The 18597-nt window shown below is 41.4% G+C and overlaps 1 protein-coding gene across 4 annotated transcripts in view; it reads left to right on the top strand.

The window, feature by feature from the left end:
- The window catches only part of MYH10 (myosin heavy chain 10), a 144076-nt gene that overhangs the window by 116267 nt on the left and 9212 nt on the right, over positions 1–18597 (top strand). For 3 of the 4 annotated variants that reach the window (XM_067547761.1, XM_067547760.1, XM_067547759.1), the window contains 10 exons: positions 3423–3594; positions 5237–5449; positions 5902–6046; positions 7931–8137; positions 10059–10163; positions 12812–12964; positions 13409–13657; positions 14666–14878; positions 15505–15717; positions 17179–17340. In XM_067547761.1, coding sequence (XP_067403862.1) covers positions 3423–3594; positions 5237–5449; positions 5902–6046; positions 7931–8137; positions 10059–10163; positions 12812–12964; positions 13409–13657; positions 14666–14878; positions 15505–15717; positions 17179–17340 — 1832 coding nt within the window. Of the gene's footprint in view, positions 1–3422; positions 3595–5236; positions 5450–5901; positions 6047–7930; positions 8138–10058; positions 10164–12811; positions 12965–13408; positions 13658–14665; positions 14879–15504; positions 15718–17153; positions 17341–18597 lie in introns of those variants that run through there. The other variant, XM_067547762.1, reaches the window with a different exon arrangement.

Genomic DNA, 18597 nt, shown 5'->3' with positions numbered 1-18597 from the left:
GTTCCATCTTCTGAGATACTCAAGTAAATTCAACAAATCTTTCTGGAAGCCCAAGCAAAAAGAATTCAAGACCCCTCCTAAGATCTTTCGGAAGCTGTCTCCAGAGGCTTCATCTTACTCTGCGTCTGTCACTTCATGGTAACTGGCCACAGCAATCAGATCTATCCCCAAGAAATAAAACTGAGGTTCAGGTAATTGCCAGACTCCCCATGGCTTCACTGCCTTCTTTTGTTGATCTATAGGCTTGTCTGGAAGTGAAATATTTTCTCTTACTTGTAACCAAAATGTTGTCCCTTGGACAGAGCTACATCGATGTTCCAGGGGGATTGGGATTCTTATCAGAAATGCCTTCACAGCAATGAGGTTCAAATTTCCATAGGAAATAGTGGACTCCAATGATCTCCCTTTATTCCTGGGAGAGGTATCTCCTTGTTTCCCCCTTCAGTGGAGAAAGATCATAGAGACAGCTTGCTCATCTGCTGATAGTAAAGCTGGCTTCTCAAGGCAGCCCAGAAAGTTAAACTATCAAATGGCTTTACTGATAAGGGCCATCTGTCTCATCATATGGGTTCAGTCATGCCCTGCCCAAGAAAAGCCAGTCTCTAGGATCCTGTGTGTCCCCAGGGGGATCTCCTTTATGGGCAAAAAGTGAAGCATTTATAAGAAAAAAGATTACCTCAGTGTAGTTCATCTTTTTGCAGCAGGATGAAATAATAAAATGGCTTGGTAATGACTTGGAGGCAGCATCTGAGACTGAGGCCTGGTGGTCAGTCATTAGAAAGAGAGCCTTTGACCAGTGCAGGCACTAACTCATCTGGGTACGTAGGCTGATGCTAAGCGAGGCAGAGTCATCTTGGTTAGAAAACCTTCATATGCTCAATCTGACCTTACAGCTTCACCTAGCATCTCTGAAAGCAGTCTTATTACTCCTGGCTCAACATTATCCTGCTACCGTCTGCTTCGGTGAGCGGAATGGTACTCTGGGGCAGGGAGGCATGGAAGGGGAGACATTTTTATTTGTGTCTTTTTTTGAAAGGCTCTCTTTGAGACCCTCAGGGAGAGAACCTGTATTCCATTGTGAGAGTTCCACACAAGGTGTAATCCTTCTTGCAGTGCTGAAGAACTAGTGCAACCTGCAGAAAGCCATTGTGCCACAATTCAGAGTAGGCTGCAGATCATGATCAATGCCACCAGCCACATAGTGTGGAGAACACACTCAGATTCCAGTTAGCTAAGGGAGTGTCCAAGGAAAGGCTCTTCTCACAAATGCAGTCAAAATAGCCTTCTGCAAGGTAATGACAAGCCATCCCGCAGCAGTTATCAAGACATTTGAGTTCATGCATTGAAACCAACCAGGAGGCACCCAAGATCCAAGGCTCCTAAACTCTCTGCCCTTCTGAACAGGAGGACTTTGTCTTGAGAGCCCTCCACATCAGACAGGTCTGAACCTGCAAGTTGGTGGCTCAGCAGATCCAGATGTCACTGGAAAAATAATTCCTGACGGGGAGAGGAGTCTTTCTACCTGATACTAGTTTGTGTGGCATACCAACTGTGGAACTGTTCATGCCACAGAAAAGCAGCATTACCAGTTCTACAGCAAGTACCCGAAGCAGGAAGCATCCCCATGTAGTGGGAGTCCCACCTTACTTACAAACTCCCCATAGAACCCCTAGCTTCAGAGGGTGTGGTGTGCAGATATCTTATGATTCAGCCTGCCTGTATCTTCTCGAACAAGGTTCCGTAGTACACCCATGCCCAACACATCCAAACTCTCTGCCTGGTTTGTGACAGAACACTATACGAGTTGGGTATCTCCTTTAAGGTAGCATAGACTACTTTAAACTCCTGCAAAAGCACACTCTTTGCCTACTGCTGGGTTTGTTCAGTTTTTCACAGCATGGTTCAGGTGAGAAGATATCAATGAGAAGAGCAAATATAGTTAACCCCTCTTGGAGAAAATCTAGGTTGGCTTGCAGTTCATTAAAGGTCCAAACCTCATTGCTCACTGCTTTAAGGGTGTTTGTAGATGGGCGGATCATGGGATCAGCTCTGCTAGTTTCTGGGGTAAAATTTTCAAAAGTGACCAAGTCTCAAGTTGGGCTCTGAAGCGATGTAGGTGCTTGTGGTGAAAACTACCTCAGATTTCTTAAAGCAGTGTCGTTCTCCAGTGGAGCTTTGGCCTAGTCTTCTAAAAGCAACACCAGCCATCTTTTGACAATCCTTTCTCTCCCCCGCTTCCCTCCCCTCCCCTGGTCATCAGTAGACCTTCATTTCCTGAATCTTAGATGTATTTTGTTGGTCCCCTTTTTCAGCAGGGTTAGGGAAATTGCAGTCTTCTTGCATCTGATCCTATTCCTGATTTTCCATCAGGGTAGCTTTGTCTTTTTGTTATGACTTTGAGAAAGAAACGAAGTCCTTTTGCCCTTCCATTTAAACCATAGCTCTTCTTTGCTTCTGTCCCCCACCTGCAAGCTGGGAAAGAAAAGATGTGGCGTAAGTTAGAATTCAGAAGGGCTTTGAAACACTACCTATGAAAACCAAAGCCAGTTGGCATGTACACCCTGTTCATTGTGTTCAAATGACCTTAACTTCTGGATATGCCATTGGAAAATGGACCAAAGCTTGCATTCAGGAAGCACATAGAATAGTAGAGATCCCTTGCCCAGTTAGAATCAAAGCCCATGACGATCTCCATATTGTCAGTAGAGAGGGAAGAAGCATCAGCAACGGATAAGCCCTGTGTACATAGCACTCACCATATATTCACTTAAGTAAATTTAGGCTAACCACACAGGGCAGGCTTTGGCTGATGCAGCCTTTGGCTTCTGTCTTTGGAGCAGTACTTCCATCAGGGAACTTTCACAGCCAACACGTGACTGATTACTAGGGCCCTGAGGTACATGTCCTCCTTTGTCCCTTAAAGTGTTTCCTGGAGTACTGCCATTAGAGACCAGACAATCTGTTGTTGTAGACCTCACAAAAGGACAAATTCTAATCGTACTTACCTCAAAACTTGCTTTCTACAAATAGATTAAAATAAGGCAGACACTGCTAACAGAGAAGAACTTAAGAACTGGATTGAAAAGATGTGTTTTTCTTCCAAAGTAAGGAGATGAACTAGGCTGTCTGGCTATATTTCTAATTGGAAGGAATGAAATTGGGAAGTGGAGAAGCACCAAAATGCTTCCATCTGTTTGTTCCAGAGGAACAGGAGAAACCCAGGTGCTCTATCTTGACCTAGTTATGCAAAGCAGACTTCCAGGAAAAGAGGATTAAATGATCCCTGGCTGATATTAAAAAGAATTGGTAGTTTATCATTCAGTTGTCCACAACCAATAAAATTGCTAGCTGCAGGATTTTTGCCATCCTTTTGTACAAGGTACTAAAAAAGTTGTATTGAATATCTTCTCATCCTTCTAAAGAGCGTTTGAAAAAGGAAGAGAAGACCCGTCAAGAACTGGAAAAAGCTAAAAGAAAACTTGATGGAGAAACAACAGACCTACAGGACCAAATAGCTGAGCTGCAAGCCCAGATTGAAGAGCTAAAGATCCAACTAGCCAAGAAAGAGGAGGAGCTCCAGGCTGCTCTTGCCAGGTCCGAGACTGGTGGGGTTTGTGGTTAGATAAACGCAGTGAGATTTTATTTCGGATTTAACTTTAATACATTTGCAAGATTATAGTGATTAGAGTTGGAAGTAGGGGAAGCTAGTATAGCACCAATTGCTGCTTTTTATTTTGGGAGTGCTGAGGTCTCCTGTCTGAGTAAGTTTCTCCTTTATGGCAGGCTAACTGCAAAGCCAAGCCAGTAGTGTATTAAAGGCTATGAGACTGGTTCTTATTTACACCCAGGGTATGTCTACACAGCCTGCAGCAGTGAGCCCTCCAGCCCCGTTTGACAGACTTGGCTCACACTAGCGCTAGCGTTCCAAAAATAGCTGTGTAGAAAGCTCTTTGAGGTTGCTGCTCAGGGGTGAGCCTCAGAACCCCAGATCTGGTCCAAGCCATACCTTCAAAGAGCTGTCTACACAGCTATTTTTAGAGCGCTAGTGTGAGCTCCGCAATCCCCAGTCTGTCAGTCTGGACTGACCGCTCAGTGCCATGGGCTGTGTAGACGTACCCCAAGGCACTACTAGACTACCAGAGTGGAATAAAAGAGCCTTGGCATAAATGAGAATCTGGCTGTATCAGTGTGCTTGTTTTTACTACAAAGCTGCTAAAAGGAAGAGGGTTCCCATTTGTATGATAGCATTACTCTGCAAAAGAGCCTTTAACTTATCACCCACTTCATCTTTTTCAATTCTGTAAAGCGATTGCTGTTGGCATATCACAATTCAGCATTGAGACAGCGAGACGTCTTAATCGTAAGTCAGTCAGTGGCTTTGCCGTTCCTTAGGAAATGTTCAAGAATTTGCATTTTGTCTCCGATGCCAACCACATAAAATTCTGCACAGTAAGAAATTGGACTGGGTGTGTGAGTATTATGTTAAACAGCCTTGGTTTGGGAATGGCTGACTATATTTAAACTCAGTCTCTGGTTGTTGGTATGGCTTTGGCAGCACCGAAATGTATTACGCTTACTTTGTTTTAACTGATGTAAAACCATTTCTTTTTAAAACAATTGGTCTACTTGGGCAACTCAGCCAATTTTCCATTCAGTTGCCTATCCTATTAAACATGGCAGAAGAGCTGGCAATCAGACTGCTCTCATCTTCATGGTTGTTGGGCCTTTAAAATCAGCTCTTCGCTGGCTCTCCTCACTGTCTTACCTTTTAAAAATGAGGTCACTATTTAGAATAATCTTGCTGCTAGGTTTCTTGCAAAAAATCTGCAACTTAGTCACACTATTAAAAATACAATGTGCAATATAGATAGAATTGCAAAAGATGTCCGTTTTAGTGACTCATGATTTAGAAGTCTTAGTCTACAGATTAGATATGAATTTTGGGCAAATTTAATATAGGAGTTTGAGAATTGGAAGACAGGAGGTAAAGACCACTTTAATGCCAATATCCCTAACCTGTGTCTCTCTTAATAACTGAGGAACTAGTCTCATACACTAAAAATATACATGTTTGTTTAAAGGTTTTGTTTGTTGATGTTTTAAGTAAAATCTGTTTCTGTTCTCAAATTAATTCAGATTCCGTTATGAGAACCGGTAATGAATAAGTCTTATTCCCTCTTCTTTAATATAAGCTCTTATTCTTGCCTATTCCTTGTTCTGTGTCCATGTTTAACAGAGGTGATGAAGAAGCAGTTCAGAAGAACAACGCACTTAAACTAATACGAGAGTTGCAAGCTCAGATTGCAGAACTCCAGGAGGACCTTGAATCTGAGAAGGCATCACGCAACAAGGCTGAAAAGCAGAAGAGAGACCTAAGTGAGGAGCTGGAGGCACTGAAGACTGAGCTGGAAGACACCTTGGATACCACTGCAGCACAGCAAGAATTGAGGTGGGGTGACTTGTGCATTTAAGAAAACACAATTTAAAATCTAGGTTTAATGTAAGGAGAAAAAAGTTACTTTGTAAAGATGTTTCATGTAATCTTAGCTTGAAACTATTTTCAGTAAAGATTTTTTTGTTTTAAGAATATTTTTAAGAAGTGATTTGCTAAGGTCCTACACCGAGCCTGGTAGAGCTGGGAATAAAATCCAGGTCTATCAATTCCAGATCATTAATTGTGAAACCATTCTTAATCTCCCCCTGTCCCCCTCAAAACCCATGCCTGGGGTGGGGATGGAAGTAGTGGGGAGAGAACACTGCTGTATTACGCTAGTGTGGAAACAATAACACTTCACGTAAACAGCAAGAGACTACAGTTCAAAAAGAAAATGGGCTGAAATGAGGAGTAAACTAGACTATAAAATGTTGAGCTTTAATAATCTATTGTGGTGATTTCTCAAGGACAAAACGTGAGCAGGAAGTGGCTGAACTGAAGAAAGCTATTGAAGAAGAAACCAAGAACCATGAAGCTCAAATACAGGAAATAAGACAAAGGCATGCCACTGCCCTGGAGGAGCTCTCTGAACAACTTGAACAGGCCAAAAGGGTGAGTGGAAATTACAAGTGACTTCATGTGAAATTTCCTTGCTTTGGGATTTTATACACTTCTGCCAAATAACACGACTAGTCTTGTTCTTTTGTCTCATACTTGCTCCTGGGACTAATAGATCTTCTCTGATTGTATATATCTGCTACAAAGTGATCACGAAGCTAGAATTCTTAGCTCAAATACCAACTGTTACTACTGGACATTCCCAGGATCCATCTGAAATCTCCCTGATAGATTTGGAAATGATGCATCTAGAGACAAAGTATTGTACCAGGTATTGATAGCTGCTTACTTGGTACAGTAGTCTGCACGCTCACTTGGTGAGAAGCACTTCTCAGAATGTTTTCAAATAAAGTGGTGGTAATTTGGGGCTTACTTTTAAAAAAAAAAAAAAAAAAAAAAAAAAAAAAAAAATGGCTAAATCAAAGTACTGTAGATGCTTTACCAAACAGTTCTGACAATGTATTTAAGTTGTAACTCAACGTTATTGAATTGGGTAAGTATTTTATGAGTTCATTGTATTAAAAACAAATATTTTATATGGGATTGTATATAACCTCTTTTAAGGAGAAGGCATGGCTAATGTAAACCTAGGACATGTTATGTGCTTCAGATGACTGTTTGAAACAATGGGCTAAACAAAGAAGGTAGGAGTTTCCTAGGAAATACTTGAAAGAAGGGGAATGCAAATGACCTATCTCCACATCCATCCTTTTGAAGCCGTGCCTTGAGTAGAAACACAATGTCTGGCTGATTACCTATCCCTGGCAGCTTCAAATACACAAACAGGTTAAAGAAGTGACTCTCAGAGCCATGATAGCTGAAGCTCTGATGAACTTGTGACCACAGGAAAAACCCTGTTTAGGATTTGAAGGACAGAACAACCACCAGAGCCCTTGTTGGAGTGAAGAGATGATATCTGATGCTCTTATTAGCAAGCATGTAGGTTCTTTTATTGGTTTAGTATGTTTTCTCTGTAATGCTTTCTCATTAAGAATAATGAGCTTGCTTAGAAACAGTTATGTGCTTATTTAACTGGCAATTACACTGTGTCCCATCTCTGAGAAGAGAAGTGAAGCAGGCCTGCTAAGGTAGTCTCTTTGCTGGAGGAGGTCACAGTATAGTCAGAACTGTTCAGCCTGGAAACCTCCTGGTCAGAAGGAAGAAGGACTTAGGTCTCCATCCAAGAGAGGTAACAACTGGGAGCCAGAAGCCTGGAATGGGTGTCATTGCTGGACCATGCACTGGGAATGCAGCTATACGGTTACCAGTTTTATGATAGCTATCACCCTAGCAGCCAGGATGAGGACTGACTCTTGTTAATTATATTTGCATAACAGTGTCTTCTAGTAGCAGCCACAGTATCTTGTTCAAAAGTGGAATTGTTCCAAATACTGCTAAGTGTAATATGCTAAAGTCTCTTTAACTACAGTTGTCATGATTCACTAATGCCTTTGCAAATAATTAACGTTACTTTGTTTTTCTTTGTTGAACAAGGGAATACTGTGGCGATGCCTCTTTGGAAAGGCAAAATTCTTGCTAACGAGAACTATAGCATTGAGTAAGGCTGGTGGAAGGGTAGTTTATCCACCTGAACAACTTTAATGCTTAATACTTTGTTAGTTTAAAACTCTTTGGATAAGCAAACGTAACGCAGTCTTACACAAGGGTGTAAATAGCCTGTAGTCTTACACAAGAGTCCTGCGCTGATGTGAGACGTTGCTATCTCTCCATGCATGGCTAATACTCACATTGGGCTCAGTTACCGCTTGTGATTTTAAAAATATATTTTGAGGTGAAATATCTTGTAGGAAAGTTCCTCATGGAGACTAATGTGAAGGACTGTAATTAGTGATGCAGTTTTATTTTATGCTTTCCTAGTTCAAAGCAAATCTTGAGAAGAATAAGCAAGGCCTCGAGACTGACAACAAAGAGCTAGCCTGTGAGGTGAAGGTATTGCAGCAGGTCAAAGCAGAGTCTGAGCACAAGAGGAAGAAGCTAGATGTTCAGGTACAGGAACTACATGCTAAAGTTACAGAAGGAGAGAGGATGAGGATAGAACTTGCAGAAAAGGCTAACAAACTGCAGGTAAGATTGAAATTGAACTCTTCTCTGGCATGCTCTTACAACAACAAAATCCTAGCCTCTTAATTGGAAAATTAACAAGGAATTAAAAACATCAAGCATCTGGAGAAGTGACTGGGGTGCATAAATAAACTTTCAAAACACCCCATTACATTTTAGCTTTGCATCATCTACTAAAATCAAAGGACTCTGCAAAAACATACCTTGCAATGGCTGAGATGAGTCTGCATGGTATATGGTCCGGTTGAGACCTGAATCTACAAATAAACTCTGAAAACAATCCTATTTAGTCACAGATGCTATTGACACAGCCAATATAGTCTACAAAATTTTGAAATTGGACTTTTTTTCATTTTCTTTTTCTATCCAGACATGAAATTTCTCCTAATAAAACTCTGTTGACTTCAGTAAAATGGAAATGTATGAAACGTGTAAAACTTTTGTGCAGATTACAAGAGAAGTTTACATAAAAATAGGGGAAACAACCCAAGACAGTTATAAAGATTGTTACACTTCCTAAATGTTAAAAATATGGAACATTTTACCAATATAAAACTTTAACTTTATTCAGTTAGTTATGGTTATGAATTTTATTGTTTTATTCCTATTGCTGCTATCTGGGGTTGGTTGCAAAATTCACAATATCATTAGCAGCTGCCCACTAAACCACTTACCATCCTTTGCATAGTGACTGTAAACACAAACTGAACTGTTGATCCAAATTTACAAAAATCTCCATCAAAGAGTTGTTTTGTGCTGTATCTTAAAGGCCTTAGTCTTGGGCTTTGCTGGACAGCAAAAGAGTGAATTCCAAAGCAGAAATGTCTGTAGTGAGATCCAGTTGCCTGATTTTAAATTCTGGCTTATCACAACTATCAAATAGGCAAAGGGAAGAGATGATCTTTGAGAGAGAAGCTTCCAAGCAATTTAGGGCTTTATATACAAAAACGGTGCCCTGAATTGCATTAGAAAGTGTTTCAGAACCAGTTCAATGCATTATCTTTTATTCAGGGCTGGTTCACACTTACCGCACAATTCGGTGGCAGTCAATGGGAGTTACACAAACTACATAGAGTTTGTAGTAGTAGAGTAGAGTAGAGTAGTAGTTTGTAGTAGTAGAGTAGTTTGCGTAACTGACGTTGACTGCTCTGCTTCCCTTCTGCGCACTGTTCACACTACGCTGAGCTGACGGGAACAGCATTCCCGTCGGCTCGGCGCTACGCTACTTGAGGGGGTGGGACTTACTCAGTCGACTTCCTGATCAATTGAGCAGGTCTCACTGACCGCTCAATCGATCAAGAAAGATCGATTTGTCGGTGGCGATTTTGCCACCGTGAGTCTGAACATCGCCTTAGTTAAAACAACCTACATTTTCTCAAAGGTGGGTGGCTCCATTTCATACTAGCTGGAACTCCCAAGCAATCCTTGAGTAGCCCCAAGCAGTGTGCATCACAGTAGCGCATCCTAGAAAATACAATAGTTGGCAGGGATCACATCCGACCAGAAAGGCTACAGCCGCTGGAGCCTGCTGCCATTTGGGAATCCATGGGCAGTGGTGGATCCCATAAATGCAGTACTGTAATGAAAATATCATTTTTAAAATACTAACCACAATATTATCAAAAGTCAAATGAGTACAAATATTGGTCATGGGATTGTTCTCTCAACAGCAGTTGGGAGATAAGCATGCATTTGAAAGAGAATTTACTGTTTAAAGTCATAATTGACATTCAACTTAAAAATGTAAAACTTAGTTAAAATTATTACTTGGGTGCATTTTTGTACCTGGAGGTCTCATTCCCTTAGCTTTCCTGCTTGGTATATTTTGAGTGTTGTGGTCTTTTGCATCCACAGTTCCCAACGGGGTACAGCTTGCACAGCAAACCAGTTGCTTGGGGTTACCTTTCGATTGCTTGCTTTGCAGAATGAGCTGGACAATGTCTCAAGCCTCCTAGAGGAAGCAGAGAAGAAGGGCATTAAGTTTGCCAAAGATGCGGCAGGTCTGGAGTCTCAACTTCAAGATACACAGGTGTGTTTTCAGTTATTGTAAGAACCCAGTTTTTAGCACTGAACTTGTGTTCATCAATAAAAATGTTCACTTGTGGAACTGAAAATGCTCAGGGTTTCAAAGTCTCCTCTTCCAACAATACTCAGACCACCTCCCCACCCCCTGCTAGAAGGCTTTGTGAGGAACCTAAGTATTCACATTTGCTTAGCTTTTTCAATTGGGAATGGCACGGTTATCACGCTTCCTTTGTCTCCCCTCCCATCAGTAACTGTTTCTCTGTGGGGCCAGAAATCCTTGGCCTAATCAAAGAATCGCTGCACTGCTCAGGTGAGCCGCTCGAGGCACATTGACCTGTGCACTGTGTTGCAGATGTTCAGGTGCATTGGGAGCTCTAGCCAAGGGGATTCTCCCCATCAAAAGGAATTATTGTGGGGCAGGTCAATGGCCTGTGTTATGCCAGAGGTCAGAGTGGATGATCTCTGAGGTCCCCTTCTGGCCTTGCAATCCAGGAAAAATCTGATCATGGCAGACAAGAGTCGTTGCTTACTGAGAGGGTAAAGTCTAGTAAGGTTCACTTAGTGTTTCTTATGGCGCACTAAGGATGATTCCACAGGCTTTGCTGAGCCAGTATGTGAAATGTTCATGTAAAACCAGGCTCTTGGGCACCTGTAAGGCCTAAAGGAGAGTGTCTCTCTTGTCCTCCTGCCCTGCCCCAGTAACTTGAGATCTTAAAATTACCCAGTGTTTGTTTTTGGTTAGTGTACGAATAAACCATAAAGGTTATGTACATTCTTGACGGCCATTGTCAATAAAGAGTATGTGTGCATTTAATTTTCTCTTGAATGAAGGAAAACAGGAAAAATATACTTACAAACATTAGCATTTAAATTATTGCAGTTCGACTTGAAATTTTGAAGTTAATGGGGTGAGGGAGGGGTGTAGTCAGCCCCTGACAACTTTGAACTTTAAATTTGTGGAATATAACAAAAATTTGACACATGCTAAAATCACAGGACTTTGTTGCCTTCTTTCCTGCCTCCCCCATCTCGTTCCTCCCTTACACCCCATTACTCTTGTCCTCCAGACAGACAAATTATTGGTGCAAATCCTCAGCTGGTGAAAATAGTCATCACTCCATGAACTCAAGAGACAAAACAGCATGGCCTCTGTAATGGAAAATTGCGCTGCTCTTCTAGAATTCTGAACTCCTCCCCAAAGTAAACGATTAAGGAAAACCTCTTTAGAACTTGAACTTTCAAAAAACCTTTGTCAAAAGTTCCTCATGAAAGGCTGTGAAGGAAAGGAAGTCGTGGGCCTTGAAGACCAGGTGTGATGTAAAGTACTGTCCTAGCTTACAAACTGGTTGAGACAGAAAATAGAAATGGTCAGTTTTAATTGCAGTAAATCTTAATGAGGAACTCGACTGAGTGATCTGGAAAAGGTCAGAAATGAAGTGACTGAATTTGCCAATGACACAATTTGTTAGCCAAGACCAGAGACAGAGGAAATTCAGAGGGATGTAACCAGATAAGGCACCATCATACAGATTAGCTTCAGCAGGATTTAAACCAAAAGTGAGCATTTACAGAAATGAGCACATTCACAGTTATATTTTTCACCCCATAATGTTAGTGATGTAAGTTCTCAGGCTTCCACTGTTCAGTGGGGGTTAGGAAGAAACTTTTTGTGTGGGTAGGCTGGTCTAGAATTCTCTCCTGTGCAGTTCCTTGCACCTTCCTCTGAAGTATCTGGGACTGACAGATGCAGGACTAGAAAGACCAGTAGTCTGACCCAGTAGCGCCTTGCCTATGGCTAAGGCCATCTGAGGTTAGAAAGTTTTCCTACCCCAGCCGCTTACTGGCCTCCCCATGGGGCTTGTGAAGGTCAGGTTGTGATTTGTGAGAGGGAAGGTGGCTTCACTAGACTGTTACAATCTTAGACGATGTCTGTGGCGCATGCATACATTTTTCATCACTTTGTGGAGTTGAATCCCACCCCTCTCAACCAAGCAATTTCTCTGTTTTCCAGGTTCGTGTCCTTTCAGGTGCCACTCTCTAGTCAGTTTTGCTGTAAGCCTGTTTAGACACACACAGTTTTTATTTGGAAGAGAAGTAAAGGAGCAAAAGAGAGCACACCACCAATAAACTCCCCCCCTCCTTCCCCCCCAGGGAAAGCAGTGGGTTCTGATGGAAATATTTTACAGATGTAATGATATTCTAGCAGGTGCTGCATAGTGACAGCTAAGCAGCATAACCAGATCTGGCAATTTAAAAACAATTCTCCTTTTATCTCATATGTGGGTTTTTTTTCTGTTGGAAAGATGGCTTAGTTCTGCATACCACTATGCATTATTAAGCAGTACCAATTTAAGATGACCTTTTGGCCATGAGATTAGCTTTTAATTAACTTCTTGAGAATTTGAGTGATGCACCTGATATTAGCAAATTATAGAGATATTGAATACCTTCAGATCAAACAGCATTCAGTATTTTAAATCAGCTTTATTTTCCTATTTCCCTTCAAGCCTCACCCCTGCCCCTACCCCTACCACCTCCCAGGTAACAAAGGAATTGTTAAATCAGATACTGGAGGGCAACTCAGCGTAAGACCAAATTTAAATACTAGCATCAAAAAGTGAAATTCAAGATTTAATTATTTTCATGTCACAGGAGCTTCTTCAGGAGGAAACCCGGCAGAAATTGCACTTGAGCGGTAGGATTAGGCAGCTGGAGGAAGAGAAGAACAACCTACAAGAGCAGCAGGAAGAGGAGGAGGAGGCCAGGAAGAACTTGGAGAAGCAGATCATGGCCCTGCAATCACAGGTATGAAGCTATTGGAAACGGTAGGGTTTGAGTGTGGCCCACAAATTCAGTGTGATCACTGTGAAATGTATTACAACTTCTCAGCTGGGACAAAAATTAGGCTGAGTTGTGTGGAATAACTCTTCACTGATCTTTCTCTACTGAAATGCTACAAACATTTTGTAATAACGGTAAGATTTCAGTACCTGATTTAGTTTGGGCAGATTTAATTTGTCCTCATATAAGGCTTCGTACCTTTTTAATACATTGTTGGATCATCATTTTGTTTATACCTTGCTTAATCAGTAATAGTTGTCTTTGTTCTTGTGGGTTCCTCCAATGTAATATTTAAACATTACTTTCTTTGCATCATGTAGGTGTAACTGCATTTTTATTGTATCCTGTTAATAGCTTTTGCACAGTAAGAAGTTATAAGAAACCACTTTGTTTTCTGTAAAACTTTAGTTGGCTGATTCCAAGAAGAAGGTAGATGATGACTTGGGAACTATTGAAGTTTTGGAGGAAAATAAGAAGAAATTGCTGAAGGATATGGAGTCTCTGAGCCAACGTCTAGAGGAGAAGGCAATGGCTTATGACAAACTGGAAAAGACCAAGAATCGTCTGCAGCAGGAGCTGGATGACTTGATGGTGGACTTGGATCATCAGCGCCAAATTGTCTCCAATTTGGAGAAAAAACAGAAGAAGTTTGATCAGGTACTCTAATTCCTGTCTCCTCACTTCTGCTTGTGGCACTGGGCCCATGTCTACATGACAAAATTAGGTCGAACTAAATTACATCAGCACACAGCTGCAGCAGTAATTACATCGCTTGTGTGTGTCTCCTTGTTTTGGCAGTGAATGTCCTCACTGGGCATATTTGCACAGATTGAATGGTTAGTGTGGGGCATTGTAGGATGGCTTCTGAAAGCCAGCAACAGTTGATGTAAGCAATGCAGTGTCAACCCTGACATTGTGTCGATCTAACTACACTGACATTACGCCTCTTGTGTGGGTAAAGTTATTAAGTCAGTGTAGTGGGCAAGTTATGTCGGTAGGAGTGAAATTTTAGATTAGACACTTAAGTTAGGTCGACGTAAGCTGCCCTGCGTTGACCTAGCTCTGTAATGTAGCTCAGGCCAAAGAAATGGTAGTGTGTAAAGCCTCAATCATGTGTTAACCACTTCTAGAGACTTTCTAATTAGAAGTCTCCCTTAAAAACACAATATTTTGTGTGGACTCAATTGACTGTTGCAATGTTGGTTTTTCACAAGAGACAACTTTTGTAATAGCTTCAGTGAGCCAAGCGCCTACCTTAATGTTTCACATCCTCGTTGGATAGGACTCTGAAGAAGTGAAATGTCTTTTAATTAGAAGCTTATAGACAAGGTAGACTTTGACTTGAATTTAACTGTCTTGGGGGATCCTGATGGATTCTTGAGAAGGGACATGGAGACAGGAGGAGGAATGTAAAACTGAGGCTCTGAGATAATACCTAGAGCTTGGATAGAAGCTTCCTTTATTTTCAGACTGTTAGGTTTTGGGTGATAGTCCCTCTTTTATCTCCTGTCAAAGGCCCTTGACTAAGAGTTGACATGGTAGGCAGAATAAAAAGGTGCCAGGTAACCTGAGAGCATTAAACCTGTTCATTGAAATTTCAATGAGTAAGTGTCCTGACAGATTCTGTCTGAGATTTATATATTAAACTTGTATTGACGTTTTCAGATGCTGGCTGAAGAAAAGAACATTTCTGCCCGCTACGCAGAGGAACGGGACCGGGCAGAGGCAGAGGCTAGAGAGAAGGAGACTAAGGCACTGTCTCTCGCTCGAGCTTTAGAAGAAGCCCTGGAAGCTAAAGAAGAATTTGAAAGGCAGAACAAGCAGTTGCGTGCAGAGATGGAGGATTTAATGAGCTCCAAAGATGATGTGGGCAAAAATGTAAGTATTTTTCCACCTCCCTGCATTGCATGAGGGAGATAATATAGTAAAGCCTATTTGTATAAGGAGACTACTACTAGATAGTAAAACTTGCAAGTCTGAAACCTTGATATTGAAGAGCTGTACCATAAAGTACCTGAAAAACCCAATACTCTGGGGGCTAATTGGTATTCACTAATGCCAGGCATCTCTGCAGCATTCACAAAGAATTGGTGAGTAGGAGATACCAACCAAATGATTGACTGTTATCTTTATGCTAGATTAAAAACTTGTTACCTTACTTGCACTAGTGTTTTTCTGTTTGTTTTTTTTTTTTTTTTTTGGGGGGCGGGGGAGGGGGGATACTCTAAATCTCTGACTATGCAGCTACTTGTTTCCTTCTGTTTATCAGACAGTTAAAACTTCACCTGCATATGTTTCTGGTCTAGGTTGTTCTTAATACAGATTTAGGAATGAATGTCTTAGTTATTCTGGTTTAGTGTAGGACAGTCAGAGTTAAATCAGTTCTAACACTCAAAGGACTCAATATCTTACTGATTGTTCTTATCTAATCCCCTATTTTGCAGTCATATCATTACCATTGTCAGAATAACAGAGATGGTGTCTGCTTGATACTTGTCGTTTAGGTCCATGAACTGGAAAAATCCAAGCGAACCTTAGAGCAGCAGGTTGAAGAGATGAGGACTCAGCTAGAAGAACTGGAAGATGAGCTTCAGGCCACAGAAGATGCCAAGCTTCGCCTGGAAGTGAACATGCAAGCTATGAAGGCCCAGTTTGAGAGAGACCTACAGGCCAGAGATGAGCAGAATGAGGAGAAGAAGAGGATGCTGGTTAAACAGGTATCCCTTACTAAGATGCTTTTGAGAGCAACTGTAGCAAACAGAGAGAACATGGCTAATTGATTTCTTATTACCCGAAGTTAGGATGTCCTTTAAGGTTTGTGTGAAGTTCCTGGCTTGCAGAGCTTCTAAGCACTGATCTTTACACAGTCTGCACGATAGATTAGCACAAAACCTTCAGTACCTGTAACGTATAGTGTTGATTTGAATTTCATAAGGAGATGCTTTCTACTTGGCTGTTTCCATTTGAACTACCTTTTTAAATGGGAATAACTGCAAGTGTTTTTATAAACCCATCACTACTAAGTAGTGCTTAGTGCTAAGTACTTAGCCACTTACAAAAATGCAATTTTTGGTGTGATCCTACTAAAATGTGCTGTTCTTGTGCTCCTCCTGCTGTTCTGTAGCAGCAGTTGCTGCCTGGATTTATTCCAAGTACAATGTATAGTGTAGTTCTTGGATGTTCAGATACGGACCCATTCCTGCTGACAGATATAGTATATAGTTGTTGAGATGGGTGCAAAAAATCAGCAAAATAAATGATTTCCCTAATGAAAATTGGAAAAGGGATGGTTCCAGCTTCCCTGGGAATGTATAAACTATGGACAGGTAAGGTAACTTTTTTAAGGCTCTGTACTTATTGTGCTGAGAGAGTGCAAATTCCTGTATCACCACTGGACAGGAGCGCTTGACATTCTAATGCAAAGTGGTAAATTCAATTCAATACAACAAAGTTGGTTTTGTGTGTTTCCTATCAGTATACTCTGTTTGGGTAACAGACCCAAGTTTTTCTGGCTCAATTTTAACGTTATTTCATAACTTGTTAATCTGTCTTGGCTTCGTGTTGGCTGGTTGCTCAGATATCTGATACTACATAAATTGCTCTTCATTTTTGCTTTGAAGAACTATGGTTGGGATACAATGTCTTACTGTATGTGTTGGTGACATAGATGTGCCTGAAGTAACCATTTAATTATAATTCTGTATTAAAAATGAGTAGTTACTCTTTTTTTGTCTAAGAGCAGTTTAATAAGCTGAAATATTAGCTTCTGCACTGGAACTATGACTGAAGGTAGAAAGAAGCACTTAACAGAAAGTTGATCAAAAAACAGTTTAAGTAAAACTGTCCATAAAATGTTTAGCATGTGAATTTTCAGAAGTACTTCAGAAAATCCCTGGGTGTCACATTTGCTTGTAGATATTGCTTTGCTTCTCATAGCCAAAGCTGTTGCAGAAGCTGCCAAGATTTCCGTAAGCTGTGTATGGTTTTCTCTCTCAAACTTACACATTGTAGTACTGTCAACTGGATAATAATCAAGAGTTGAGCTTTGACCATGTCACTCTCTTGTGTTATGAAGGCCTTTCTTGGTTCTTACCCTTTTAGATTCATTCTGAGATCTCATTGAGTTTTCCTATTTCATCCATTTCTGTAATAGAGCCTCTCAAACTGTAACTTCACAGGTGCGGGAGCTTGAAGCAGAACTGGAGGATGAGCGCAAACAGAAGGCTCTTGCTGTGGCTTCCAAGAAAAAAATGGAGATGGATTTGAAAGACCTTGAAGCTCAGATAGAAGCTGCGAACAAGGCTCGAGATGAAGCAATCAAACAGTTGCGCAAACTTCAGGTGTGTGAAGCCAGTCCATGAATGAATTTGCAGTTCTCTCACCTCAGTGCTTCTTTTGATCAAGTGTCCTTGCAGTCTGAGGGTGAGAACAGCTCTGTTCAGCTGACACTGCATAGTGCCCTGACCCAAGCTTCACTCCTGGTCCTGAGTGGCTGCTTCCTGCTGCATATTGCAACAGTTTCTGTAATTTCAGTTCATCAGTGTGTTTGTCAACGAGATGGTTAAAATTGCCTTATTTCAGCAGTTTATGTAAAGGATCAGGTGAATATTTGGTGAAAGCTCAATTTTTTTTTTTCAGTGATTCACCTAAAGATCTCATAAAGCAGCCGGGTCAAAATAACTAATTAATAGCTGAGCAATGGCTTGAGAACGTGTGTTCAAATGTTCTCGGTGGGGCTTGTCACATTGCCTAGTAAGGTTGCCCAACATTTCTCATTATATGATCCGGTTTTGAGTTGTCCTTTTGACAAACGGTAACTGTTTGGGCTGAAATTTTCCAGGCAGGGCGTCTGCCTTCAGCTGAATCATTTTTGGAAAATTTCAGATGAAACTCTTGAGCCATTTTCAAAAATGAGACTAGGAGAAAATACATAGTTTTGCCCATGTTAAAAAATTAAAATAAAAAAAAAAATCTGGTGACCTTCTCTTTAAGAAGCTCCAGTACCCTCATGCTTTGGAACAGGCACTGAAATTGGGAGGGGGGAGGGTGGAAAGGGCCTTTTTGTCAGGGATGTGCTTTTTCCATCCCTGCGAAAATCCGCCCAGATTTGGCCAAATAATAAACCTTTGAAACATGATTATCACATGCTCAGTAGAAACTGGCTAGAAGAGCTTCTCAGCTCAATACCTGGAAAAGTCTGTCTATATTGAGCATGCTTCAGTCTGGGGCTGGAGAGGCATGAACAAGACTTCCTCTGCAGCTCCCAGCTGCTTCATGCTGTGCTGGGTCTGGGTCCGGGTCCAGGCACCGGAACTGAGAGCAGGTAGCCTGTGGGGGCAGGGAATGTGGGTGTGAGGATGCTTGGAGGCTCTGAGGGAGACCGATTGGATGAGGAACTGAGAAGAGAAACTGAGACTGGATGGGCAAGGAAAGAGGGGGGCAAAGAGCTTAGTTTTCAGTTACACACTATCATAATGCATGTGCATAAAGGCACGGGCAGCCTCAATTCTGAGTGATTGACTTGCAACCTTAATGCTCTTTAATGCATTTTTATTTGTAATATAGCTATAGACTTCGAATGTCTGAGCATTTGTGCA

This window comes from Emydura macquarii, unplaced genomic scaffold, assembly GCF_026122565.2.
Source record: "Emydura macquarii macquarii isolate MOO-44397 ecotype Brisbane River unplaced genomic scaffold, CSIRO-AGI_Emac_v2 contig_1230, whole genome shotgun sequence".
NCBI lineage: Eukaryota > Metazoa > Chordata > Testudines > Chelidae > Emydura > Emydura macquarii.
The sequence above is the reverse complement of the archived record's forward strand: the minus strand, read 5'-3'. Positions and strand labels throughout refer to the sequence as shown.